At 32.9% G+C, this 13,765-nt stretch overlaps 1 protein-coding gene across 1 annotated transcript; it reads right to left on the reverse strand.

Annotated features, from left to right (window-relative positions):
- Positions 1-10,788: 10,788 nt before the first annotated feature.
- On the reverse strand, positions 10,789-11,486 carry LOC122311029 (pathogenesis-related protein 1-like). The gene has a single exon (XM_043125374.1). The coding sequence runs from the start codon at positions 11,414-11,416 to the stop codon at positions 10,913-10,915; it is 504 nt and encodes a 167-aa protein (XP_042981308.1). The 5' UTR covers positions 11,417-11,486; the 3' UTR covers positions 10,789-10,912.
- Between the last annotated feature and the right edge of the window lie 2,279 nt (positions 11,487-13,765).

The raw sequence follows: 13,765 nt of genomic DNA on the forward strand, positions 1-13,765 counted from the left end.
GCGAAACTGGAATTTCCACGATTTTCGGGGGATGACCCAACCGAATGATTCAACAGGATGCACCAGTTTTTCGAATAACAAGGCATGGCGGAAATTCAGAAGGTTTCCATGGCAGCATACCATTTGGAAGGAGAAGCCAACCAATGGTGGCAGTGGATTCGTAGAACATTTCGAGATGAAGGACGTGAGCTTTCATGGGAACGATTCGAGGAAGAACTCTGGGCTCGTTTCGGACCATCGGAGTGTGAGGACTTCGACGAAGCACTTTCTTGTGTTAAACAACTGGGGACCTTGAGGGACTACCAACGTAAATTTGAAAAACTTGGCAACAGGGTCCAAGGGTGGACTCAGAAGGCATTAGTAGGCACTTTCATGGGTGGGTTGAAGGCAGAAATAGCAGATGGCATTCGAATGTTTAAGCCGCAGTCACTTAAAGAGGCCATTAATTTAGCACGGATGAGGGATGATCAATTGGCACGACAGAGGAGGTTCATGTGGTTACCACCTGCACGAGCTCCATTAGCTCTTCCGCAAGCCACCCGTATAGCTCCTGCTGTACCTGCTGGACCCATTAAGCGTTTATCGTGTGGCTACTCCAGAACAGCAGAAGTGGGTGATCAAGTTAATGGGTTATGACTACGAGATTGTGTACAGGCCAGGCCGCGAAAATTCAGCAGCGGACGCCCTCTCACGCAAGCTTGACAGCCCAGTTCTCCACCATATTCATGTGCCAGCAGTACCCGTATGGGAGGAGATTAAACAAGCTTATAAAAGTGATTCGTATGTCAAGAATTTGACTAGCCGAGCTAATAATCAACTGGAGGGGCCGTATGCATGGTGTAACGAATTGCTCTTCTTTAAAGGTAGAGTTGTCATTCCTGCTCATGCCGCATTACGTATAAAATTGCTCCACGAAATGCATGATACGAACATAGGAGGCCATTCTGGGGTCTTACGGACATTCAAGAAATTAGCCCAATAGTTCTACTGGCCAAAAATGTATCGGGCAGTGCAAGAATATATCAAACAATGTCCAACTTGCCAGAAGGTGAAGTCTGAAACGATGTCTCCAGCTGGGCTCCTGCAGCCGTTACCCATTCCGTGTCAAGTATGGGACGACATCACCTTGGACTTTATTGAAAGACTTCCGATATCCCATGACAAGGATACGATTTTAGTAATCGTCGATCGTTTGAGTAAGTCGGCACATTTCCTCTCATTAACTCATCCTTTTACTGCTAAAATCGTGGTTGAAAGGTTCGTCGAAGGGGTTATTAAATTGCACGGCTTACCAAGGTCCATCATCAGCGATTGGGATCCCATTTTTATCAGCAAATTTTGGCAGGAATTTTTTCAGATGTCGGGTACCAAGCTACATCTCAGTACCGCCTACCACCCACAGACGGACGGACAAACCGAAGTCGTCAATCGCTGTGTTGAGCAATATCTCCAGAGTATGGTTCACCAATGGCCGCGCAAGTGGAGCACTTATCTTCCGTGGGCTGAACTCTGGTACAATACCACATATCATGCGTCCACGGGAATGACCCCGTTTCAGGCACTTTACGGACGTTTGCCTCCTCCAATGCCCATTTATCAGACTGGGTTTTCCTCTATGCATGAAGTAGACCAAAGTTTAGAGGCTCGCAATGAACTACTACGACAGCTCAAAAGCAATCTGGAGGTTTCCATTAATTGCATGAAGCAAATTGCGGATCAAAAACGTCAAGACGTTTCATTCGAAGTGGGAGATCTGGTGTTCCTCAAGTTACACCCTTACAGACAGCAATCCGCCTTCAAACGTGCCCATCAGAAGCTCGCAAGTCGCTTCTACGGACCTTACCTGGTGATAAAAAAAATAAGGGCAGTTGCATACAAACTTCAATTGCCAGACGGAGCCGTATTCATCCCGTGTTTCACGTCTCGCTTTTAAAAAATTCATGGGTGAGCTTGCGACACCGTCCAAGGAACTGCCACTAGTAAGTGATGAAGGAGCTGTTTTGCTTGAACCCCAAAATACACTGGATACTCGTTGGGTCAAACGGGGAAATAAATTTGAAGAGGAAAGTCTGGTCCAGTGGAAGCATCTCCCAGTCGAGGATGCCACGTGGGAGACCAACCAGTCTTTGCTTGACCGGTTTCCTTCGATGGACCTTAGGGACAAGCGTCCACTTCATGGGGAGGGCATTGATAGGCTGAGACGTTCTGAGAGAGGTCATAAGCCGAATCCCAAGTATTTGGGATGAGCAGCAGGTAACGTGCAGAACGGGCGGGACCTTTGCATGGTGCATGCAATGTAGAAAAGAGAGACAAATATGCAGGAAGGGACTGGGTCTTGGCCGTTCTACGTGCAGAAAGAAGTGGTTGCAAGTTTTACGCACTGTTGCGAGTTTTACGTTGTTTTATTTCAGTTTGTTAAGTACTCTGTTTTACGTGAACTAAGTCCATTTTGTTGGTTGTTATTTTTCCTTGTATTTCAGGTTGTTTGTTCATGGCTTGTTTATTTAAACAACCAGTACCATCGTAAAATTATTATCAAGTATTTCATTCAAAGTTGTGGTTTATTCTCACCCGAAGAGAATTGTTTCTTTGTTTTCGGCATTTGCAAATTGTTGGGACCTATCACATCTTTGATGTTTTGTTTAATGGTGTTTTATGCCGTTTGGAGCTTTCTCATATGGGGTTTGCTTCTTCATTTTTTGGTATGTAACCAGGAGAGTTTTTTAAGGAACATTGTTCGGTGAAGCTTCCGAAGAGAAGTCGCTGCGATCACAACTCTGGCATCTTCTCAATCCAGTGCATGCGCTGGTCCTTCTTGTTCCAATCTCTGTTTGTGTTCTAGTTGGTCCCTGTCATTAGTTTCATGCCTCCCCATTGATTATGGCTAACTTTTGATTCAAAAAGGGGGAAAATTTTCGATGTAATCTACTTTTACTAAGAATTTCTTTGCCATCATTCAAGTATCGGCCATTAGAGATGTGAGCAGCAATAGCATAGAAGGAAGAGGACAAAATTAGCAAAGGTGCAGTACTAACAATGTCTTGAGGATTTTGAACCAACACATTTGCCAAAATGATAAAATTCAACTGCTTCACTTCACGTTTCAGAAGGAAAAGAAAGATAAGGTGAAAATCAGTTGAATTCTAATAAGAAAAAATAGAAAAAAAATTAAAAAAATTTGCCTTCTCGGTAGATCCTCGAAGCACTACTCTTTGGAAAATCTAATCAAATAGTTAATACTTATGTGTCGTTTTGGATAATGAGTTAAAAGATAAGATAGAGTTAAAATAAATTTAAAAATTAAATAAAATATTATTTTTTAATATTATTATTGTTTTAAAAATTAAAAAAATTGAATTATTTATTTTATTTTATGTGTGAATTTGAAAAAGTTATAATGATAAAATAAAATTAAAAGAAACACTTTAAATATCGAAACGAAAACTTAATGCTGTAATTTAGATTTTTTACATTGAAATATTATATGTTTATTCTATAAATAACTAATGTACAACATATACATTTAATTCTAAATATTAAGAGTAATAATAATAGGCAAGGTAGTGTAATTAAAAATTTTCATAAAGAATTAAATTTTAATTTGATAATGTTTTTAAAATATAATATGTCATTGTTAATATTTACTATGAAAATCAATTAGTTTTTTCATTTTTGTTATTTTTTATAGTATCTTTGAGAAATGAAATAATTTATTAAAAAAATTTAAAAAAATTGTAATAAACTTTTTTGCAATTGGTCATTTGTATTGTGGTTAAAAAAATTATTAAAACTGTTTGCAGTTAACAAAAATTTTGCAGTTAACAAAAATGTCACTGAAACAAAACCATTTTTTTTAATACATTACCTCTTTATATATTTTCATTGTTACTTGAACATCTCACATATCTTAAGAAGGTTGCAAACGAGATTTGAGATAGCGAATGGATGATAGTTTTGAGTGCACTCATGAACGAATTTGGAAGATTATGCAAAAATAAACTTAATGTATTATCTGTTAACAATGTGCCGAAAATGGTAGGGTGACTGTTTCAGGCATATTTTTTTTTTAAGTTATTGTAATGTATAAATACAAAGTATTTATGTGTAGTTGTAAATATGTTTCATGTGAAAGCTCTATGCTATGGTTATGGATATTTTGATGATAATATGTGTCATGTTTCTTGTAGGTAAGAAGAAAGTGTTAAAATAAAGATGAAAGTCTGTCCCGTTTATAATTAAACTCGGGAATGTTGAAGTTATGAGACGTAGGAAAAATATCAACTAGGCACACATGCATAACACGTGATGCTTTACTAGTATATATATATATATATATGATGGATAGAAAATTTTAGCCATTTGCCAAGACTTCCTGCATGCGCCACCTTGGAAATCCTGCCTTTGGATGACTAAAACATAGCATCAAGTATAGACTGCCTTGCTAATCATTTTCTGCAAAAGAAAAATCTAAAGTGTGCGCATAAGTTTTCCTATTTTTTTCAAATAATGTTATACATTATATCATTATCTTATTTATATTTTATTATATAAGATGTGGTGTATTTATTATTATTTAATAATACATAAATATGCAATAAATAATTATTTAATAGTGATAAATATGACACATCTTACTTAATAAGATGCAAGTAGAATAGTAATATTGTGTATAAAATTTTCTTTAAAAATGATTTTTATTTATAGTTTTTGTTGGTGGCACATCAGAATGAACTTGACATTTGTTTGTGAATAATTTAGATCCCACTCATGTCATTGGTATTAGTGTAACTTATTAGTGCCTAAGTTCTGCCGTGGAGTGTTCTTGCATGTCGCCAAAGTAACTTGCTCGTGTCTTCTGGTTGCCGTCACTTGGATTCTGTCCGCTGTTGCTTGAAACTTTTACCTTCTTAGGGCCAAAAATATCTTACTACTATTCTTTTCATTATTTCATGCAGATTCTTTGCTCTCCCATGATGGCAAGGCCTCACCAGTTTTGGATCTTACAATAATTTGCTTGAATGCAGCATGTGCTTATAAAAAAGTGAACCTGTGTTAATTTTCGTTATTTATCTTTATAGTTCATTCCTTTTGTTTATCCATTTTCCATATACAAGTTTGATGCTATTTATCGATATTACTATGATCCATTTTTTTTTCATTTATATTTATAGTTGATTGCAGAAATTGCTATGTTAGTTATTTGTTTGTTTCATTTATTTCATTTTGAACGTATTGCAAGGACAATCAATTAAATGAAGGAGATGTTTGCGTCTTTGATCAAGCTGATCAGAGAAAGGATATTCCAATGCTAAAAGTCCTCAAAATTATGCACTTTTATTGAACTTTTTGTCTTTTCTATTGCTATCATGTAATGCAGTGTGACACTTTTCTATGTTCGTAAATGATGTATTAGTTTATTTTATCTGCTTCTGTTAAGGTGAGTTTTGTTGATTTTTAGAGACATTAGAATGATACCAAATGAGATGTGATACTTCTTATCAAATTTTAACTATTAAATATAAAGACTACAAATTTTTCTATATTTCTATATATTTTTTAGAATGGATTATTTTTATTTGATAACATTCTAAGATTTCAAATGTTATATTATAGTTTTTATTTTTGAAGATCAGATTATTTATTTTATCTAGATGTTATTTTTAAGTTATTCTCATACAACCATGCAAACGTGCCTCGAACATTGCACCATTATCTAGTATATGTGTATATATATATACATATGCTAGGATATGATCAACATACAAATCACGTTTATTTAATTGACTTAAGTAATTTTTAGTTTTTAACAAAATAGACTAATTCATTTAAATAATTTTTAATTTCTTACTATCATTATTACTAAATTTAGTTGCAGTAGGATAATAATTAATAATATAACTTAAATAAAACTATTATTTATGCAAATACAAATATTGAGACTTAAGACAAGGCCTACAACGGAATAAAACTAACTTAAAATAAGTCCAATAAAAATAAAGCTCACGTGAATTCGGTTCCAACATAAAATCACTTATTAATTTTGTAAAAATTTAAGCTCATCAAACAAATCAAGCCCACGTTAAGTCCAGAAGCAATTCAGCTATGTCTTAAACACTAAGTGGTATTATATATATATATATATACATACACACATAATAATAACAAAATAATCTTTTATTAAATTTTACATTGAATCTACACGTTAAATGGTCTAAAGTCTTTAAGGCTTTGGAGTTAACGGAAAAAAATTACTATTCACAATTAAGTAATACTTTATTATAATAGAATATATATATATATATATATAATATGCCTTATAAATAAATTATCATTAATATAGGAATTTCAAAATTGATGCATGGTGCATAAATTTTTTAAAATTTATGAATTTATTTATAATTGATCAGGGAGATAAAAAAATTAAAAAAATAAGAAATTTTAAGGGGAGAGAGAGGGAGGGGGATGTATGACTAGCGGAGTTAGAAATTTTTCGAGGGGAAGAAAGTGGGCTAAATGGCGAAAAAAAGTGGTAACGGCTAGGAGGCGGCAATTGCACCATTTCGTAGGAAGGTGTGGAAGAAAGCAATTGGTTGAGATGGATTTTAAAATAGTTTATGATTGGATCGTCTTTTCCACGTCGCGTGGGATCTCGACAAGTACGATGCAGCTGTAGAGTGATTTCAAAGCTTAGTGATTCGTGTCGTTCGTAAAGTACCTGTTTGGCCGTAGGATGGTAGAGTAGTTACATGAGTAATGATTCATGCACGCATACTAAAATAAGAGTTAGTGGCCGAGATCACACAAGAAAGCAATAAACGTTAATTTTGTTATGATTTATGTAATGAACAGCGTTAAATTTAATAAAAAATAATAAAAAATCATTAAAACAAGATTTTTTATTTGATATCCACGTTATATATATATCTTCTATATCTTCTATATATAAAAAGTGTGTATGAAACGGAAAATCTTGTTTTAACAGTTTTTCTTGTTTTTCCGTTAAAGTTAACACCGTTTGTTTTAACGGTTTGGCACATAAAATGAAGACATAAATGTTGAGATAGATAGCATTCAATGTTGTTATATGATTTATTAATCTCAATAATTATAATACTTAATAGTTTATATAATAATAAGTAATTAAAGATTAGTTATTATATTTTTCTCTTTCTCCTTAACATATACACGTGTATTAGGTGCATAAGACGTGAATCTCTAAGTATAATATACGTATATTATACGTTTCATTAACTCAGATTATTGAGTATTCCAAATTTAAAAATCTCATATAATATATAATACAAGTGTGTTTAATCAAAGTGTTTTTTTCCCCATGGTAGTAGGGCGTAGCTTCCGCTAAGTTATATTTCATACGTGGGCTTGCTATGATAGACACGTGACAAAGGTCGTGATCCTTGAGCTAATCAAGAAAGAGTAAATTCGGCCAATAATTTCAAAATATATTTTATGATTTATATATATGCTATATATAGAAAATATTATACCACAAATTTTATAAAAAGATTATGTTTTAACTTTATGTTGTCCCTGATCGACTTAACCAACAGCAAAATAAGAATTTTAATGTTATCTCTATTGATTGTCTACAGGATGATATAAATTGATGAATTATAATATAAACATCAAACGACACATATTTTGAACTACCGTTTGTGTTAGACTTTTTTTAAATTTTTCGCATACATCTTTGCTAAAATTATAGATGTTATAAATATGTATTGGATTATATGATATTTTGAACTAATTTTTTTATTTTCTCTAATATGCCTTAAATTATTAAGTGACATCAATAATTTTTATAAAATATATATTATTTTTTACAAATAATCATTTCATAAAATTAGACAAACGTGCTTTGCACGTTACTCCCACCTAGTATATATATAAAAAGTGTGTATGAAACGGAAAATCTTGTTTTAACGGTTTTTCTTGTTTTTCCGTTAAAGTTAACACCGTTTGTTTTAACGGTTTGACACATAAAATGAAGACATAAATGTTGAGAGAGATAGCATTCAATATTGTTATATGATTTATTAATCTCAATAATTATAATATTTAATAGTTTATATAATAAGTAATTAAAGATTAGTTATTATATTTTTCTCTTTCTCCTTAACATATACACGTGTATTAGGTGCATAAGATGTGAATCCCTAAGTATAATATACGTGTATTATACGTTTCATTAACTCAGATTATTGAGTATTCCAAATTTAAAAATCTCATATAATATATAATACAATTGTGTTTAATCAAAGTGTTTTTTTTTCCCATGGTAGTAGGACGTAGGTTCCGCTAAGTCATATTCCATACGTGGGCTTGCTATGATAGGCACGTGACAAAGGCCGTGATCCTTGAGCTAATCAAGAAAGAGTAAATTCGGCCAACAATTTCAAAATATATTTTATGATTTATATATATGCTATATATAGAAAAAACTATACCACAAATTTTATAAAAAAATTATGTTTTAACTTTATGTTGTCCCTGATCGACTCAACCAACAGTAAAATAAGAATTTCAATGTTGTCTCTATTGATTGTCTACAGGATGACATAAATTGATGAATTATAATACAAACATCAAACGACACATATTTTGAACTACCGTTTGTGTTAGACTTTTATTAAATTTTTCGTATTCATCTTTGTTAAAATTATAGATGTTATAAACATGTATTGGATTATATAATACTTTGAACTAATTTTTTTATTTTCTCCAATATGCCTTAAATTATTAAGTGACATCAATAATTTTTATAAAATATATATTATTTTTTACAAATAATCATTTCATAAAATTAGACAAACGTGTTTAATTTGCACGTTACTTCCACCTAGTATATATATAAAGATATATAGATTCTTTTAAAGAAAAGAAAATTGTCTAAAAAAGAATGACCAAGGGTGACACTATAGCTAATTACCACTAATTGGGATCTCCGGCGGCCTATTATAATTAATTTGAGAGGATTACAATTAATTCCCCCCATTTTTCAGGAAAACTTCTTGCTTAGTTTTTTTTTTTACGTGCCAATTAATTTCATGATCGTGTTAATTACGCCTTCTAATAGGCCTGTGATCACGCTATAGATCGATTGACCTCTCGATTTTCCCTGAAGTTAATAAAGTACTCATGCGGAGCTAGAGCAGGATATATAGGCCGGGCGATAGCTATAATTAAATATAGCCATCCTTCCACATAATTTAAGGAATATTTAAATAAATTATCACAACGTACCCGCCATCTAAAGTTTTTCTATGTTTTACCAAAACAAATACAAATCCATCATGTCTTACAACAGTACTTTTCTCTCACAGGTAGATCAAATCAATTAGCCAAGACAATGAGCCTACAATTGAGGGCCACAAATTATGTTAAAATCCTACGTGATAATTTGTGTTAATACCTGAATTAGTCAAACATGCATATATTTTGTCTAAGTGGAATAAAAAGAATTGAATTTTATTACGTACAGTTATTTTTTCATATTTTTTATCATGTTAAAATCTTACATGATAATTTGTGTTAATACCTCAATTCGTCAAACATGCATATATTTGGTCTAAGTGGAGCAAAAAGAATTGAGTTATATTTCGTACAGTCATTGTTTCATATTCTTTACACAATCTCTTAATATAATTGGTTAAAATATTTATTTTATATAAAAAAATTATACATCCAATCATAATAATGGAATGTACAAAGAATATTTAAAAATAATTACACATAAAATTAAAAAAAAAATGGTTTCAAGTTGATGTGCAGGGCTATGATTGTCAATAACAAATACATGTTTGTTTTCAAGTATAGAGTTATAAAATAGAGAAAGGGATACCATTATGAATTCAATCACTGTTCATTCATTTTTCCGTTATTCGGTTAAAGGAGATCAATGTCAACATGAATATGGTCGGATATTGACCATTTCATTTCTCACGTTCTGTTTGAACTCCTCCTGTAAAACAAGTAAATTGTTGCCGGACCGTAACGGATCTTGAAGGACCAGACCGGACAACTCCAATAATTAAGTTAGCCATGACTCTTTTCTTATCTCTAGTGAAATTTAAGAGAGAGTGAGAGAGTATTTTCTTCGCTTCATCAATCCTATTTCCATCTTACAGAGTGACTTTTTATAAGATTTTCAGAGAACATTGGTATATACTTACTATGTGTTAAGATAGGTTAGATAGTTATGATCAGTGAGTGGTTATTTCTTAAAAGTGGAGCGCTCAGTGGCTATTATCTAAGAAGCGGACTTTAGACAGTTTTTGGGCTCTGAGTCGAGACCATGACCAACTATTCTAATCCCAACAAACTGGATTAATCGGACTTCAACTGTCTATTGGCCGAAATCAATGTGGTAAATCAATGATCAACATGATGCATATAACAGTGATAAACTCAAAATGAAAAATTTTATATACCATATTATTATCTTACTTGCATCTCATTAAGTAAGATATTATATATTTATTATTATTAAATGATCATAATTTATTACGTATTTCTTTATTATCAAATAGTAATAAATGCGACACATCATTTATATATAATGAGATGCAAGGAAAATAGTGGTATACTGTATAGTATTATTTTGACGTGGAACTAAGCACTTTGTGGCGTATAAATTAAGATGTCGCAATATCCATGTATAGTCGGAAAGAAGCCAAAAGTTGGTTGTTTTGTTTGGTGCTGTTTTTTGGGGGGGGGGGGGGGCGGGGGGCGCGGGGCAAACGAATTAAGTCGATGCATGACCTCCTCATATATAATATTACTTCACGAGTTTCACTTTATTTATTCAGAGTAATTTGGTGCCATTGATATTACATGATCACTTATTTAAGGTCACCCTCTAAAATTAAACTCGTAAATGCATGCATGCTTGCAATTAGTAAGGCCGCCGCCCGACATAGTTGCCTGGGGGGTCATAGCTACAAATGATGAAGGTTCCGCCACTGTTGCATCTGACTTTAACACAGCCAAGGCGCACAGAATTGCGCCAAACCACCTGAGTATAGTGGCCGCACTGGCGGGCGGCAGCACATGAGTTAGAGTTGTAGTTGTAGTCGGCCTTCTCTGCTACCCAAAGGTTAACGGCAGCCGTTCCCGAGAGGTCACCACTGCTCCATGCAAGATTCTCACCGTAACGGCCCCCCGAGTGCACGAGTCTGCAATCACCCTTACGTTGATTAGCATAATTCTGTGCGTATGCCACAAGGGTAGTATCCCAAGTAATAGGTCCGACTCCAACCTGTGCTCGAGCTGCGTTGTGAGCGTTGACGTAGTCTTGTGGTGAATTTTGGGCGCTGGATTCATGGACGAAGGCAAAGGTCAGGACAAAAACAAATATTATTGCTGGGGAAATGTTTCTCATGATCATGAGTCCCTGCATATTGGTTTCTCGTATGTAATGCAAAGTAAAAGCTAATTAGCTTGCATGACGGTAGAGCCAGAGGAATGCATGATATATAGGGAAATTATAAATGCCTGGGGCAATATGCAAATAAGTAATTAGGGTATGGACACGAAATTCAGTAATTTTATCATTTCCTAGCCACCATTAGTGCTGTGTGGAAATTATGTCATGGATTTTGGGATTATATAATATCTATGACACGCGTTTATAAGAATCAAAGATAGGCAAGTGTTTTCTCTCTAGCCAGCAGAAAACTAACATGTTTAGCTAGCTTTAATTACAAGAAAAATGTTAAAAGAAATTTACTCATGAAGGAAAATGGCAAAGTGTCATGTACTAACATGTTTAGCTAGCTTTAATTATAGTTGAAAATATATTCTATAAGATAATAACAGTAAGTGGTTGAAAGAACTCTATTGAAAATAATGAAATATTAAATGCTAGGTTCAAGTACTTTCATAATTATATAACAGAAATTTTTAGGTATAATTTCAGTTTCTAAGAAAGATTTAATTTTTTATTGAAAAAGTTCTATACAGTACCATAACTAGGTATCAATTAAGTACCGTATTGATCATGTTATTGTTATTCAAACTATGAAAGCAACTAATTAATTAGATATATGTCGATCATGCACTTAGCTGTAAGTCATCAAGAGAATTGAGTATGCTATATAATGTCCAATGTAACTTAAGTTGATTGCGAACTCTTGGTGAACTCGATCGGGTGGTCCTAGCTAATTATATATGGTGAAAGATCTAAAATTGCATTATTGAACATTACTACTGGTCATGACCAGACGAGCACTGCTATCTCGATGCATGCATGCATGCCGTACGTGAACATGAATTAACTTAATTTGTGGGTCGAAAATTAATTAAAAACTCGTAAGCGCAAGTTATATATATATATATATATATTCGTTTTTACAAGTAAAGATGATCAATCGAAAGTCGAATGGCATTAATTCGGTTATCGATCATGAGGATTATATCTATGTGCATGGATATATGTAGATGCAAGAGTTTGTCACCAATCTACCATAATGAGAGATTATAGATGCAAGAGTTTGGTTAAGACTGTTTGACTAAGTTGATAGGTTTGGATAGGACTAAGTGACTAAAATGATAGACTTCATCTTATTTTTAGTTTTGTAATTTGATAAAAAATTGTAAAACACTTTGACTTTATCTATAACTAGTTTGAATTTATCTAAAAGTTATTAAGAATTGTTTTAAATAAGCCAAGAGAGAGTAAACTGAGTTACAAGAATTCTATAATTATCCAGAGAAGAGTTTGAATAGGAAATTGCTATTGTTGAGAAGATTAAGTAACAGGTGTCAGTATCTTATCAGAAGAGTCCATCGCAACAAAGTCACTCCGTCAACAGAATTCTACTGTAATTCAAACTGTTTTTAGCTTGTTTACTTATGGGATCCTATTGGTTAGGATTTGTAAAAACTCAATTTTGGATAATTTTTAGAGCACTTTCCTAGTGCTTATTTTGGAGAGAAAACTCTATGAAGAATTTTTATATTGTTTCTCTCAAAGAGTGTGATCATTGATCTAAGATTAAGATTGAGCGATCTTGATTCAGCCACTAAAGTTTCAAAAGAAAAGTCAATATTTGAAGATTGTTAGAAGTTCTCGCTGCTGTTGTGGTAAAAACAAATAGGTTATTTGTCTGATCAAGTAACAGTGTCAATTGATAAAAGTTTTGTAATTGAAACTTAATTGTAATTGATTTTTAAATAATAAAATTGATTTTTTTGGATTTGGTTGTCCCGTAAGGTTTTTACCTTTAAAGAGTTATTTGAAAGGTTTTCCTTCGTTAGCAAGCTTGATATCATGCAATTTATTTACTTTATGTTATTACTTTATTATTAAATAATTGAACGATTGATGACTAACTAGTTTTTTGAGTGAATTGGTGGATCTTATTATTATAATACATGAACATTTGGGTAATTTTAATTGGTATCAGAAAGTGGTTCACTCATTTGAGTGTGATATATGTCGCTATAGATCATGTTGTCATTAATTCCACCACATTTTGATGGGAACAACTATGCTTATTGGAAAGTTTGTACAATAAAATTTCTTGAATCTCTAGATGAACGTGTATGGTATGCAATTAAAAAATGATGGACTAAACCCGAGATAAGTCTAGACACTTGGTCTAGAGATGAGATCAGCAACTGCCACTGGAATAAAGAAAAATCTGGAAAAAAAAAATGATAAATTAAAGTGCTACTAGTGCTCCGATTATGGTCACATTAGAGTGGAGTGCCCAACCTTTAAGAAAAATAAAGAAAAATTATTAAA

This window comes from Carya illinoinensis, chromosome 5, assembly GCF_018687715.1.
Source record: "Carya illinoinensis cultivar Pawnee chromosome 5, C.illinoinensisPawnee_v1, whole genome shotgun sequence".
Classification (NCBI taxonomy): Eukaryota; Viridiplantae; Streptophyta; class Magnoliopsida; order Fagales; family Juglandaceae; genus Carya; species Carya illinoinensis.

What these genes read in the sequence shown, in the direction of transcription:
- LOC122311029 (XM_043125374.1), bottom strand. Translation starts at nt 11,416, where the DNA reads ATGCAGGGACTCATGATCATGAGAAACATTTCCCCAGCAATAATATTT.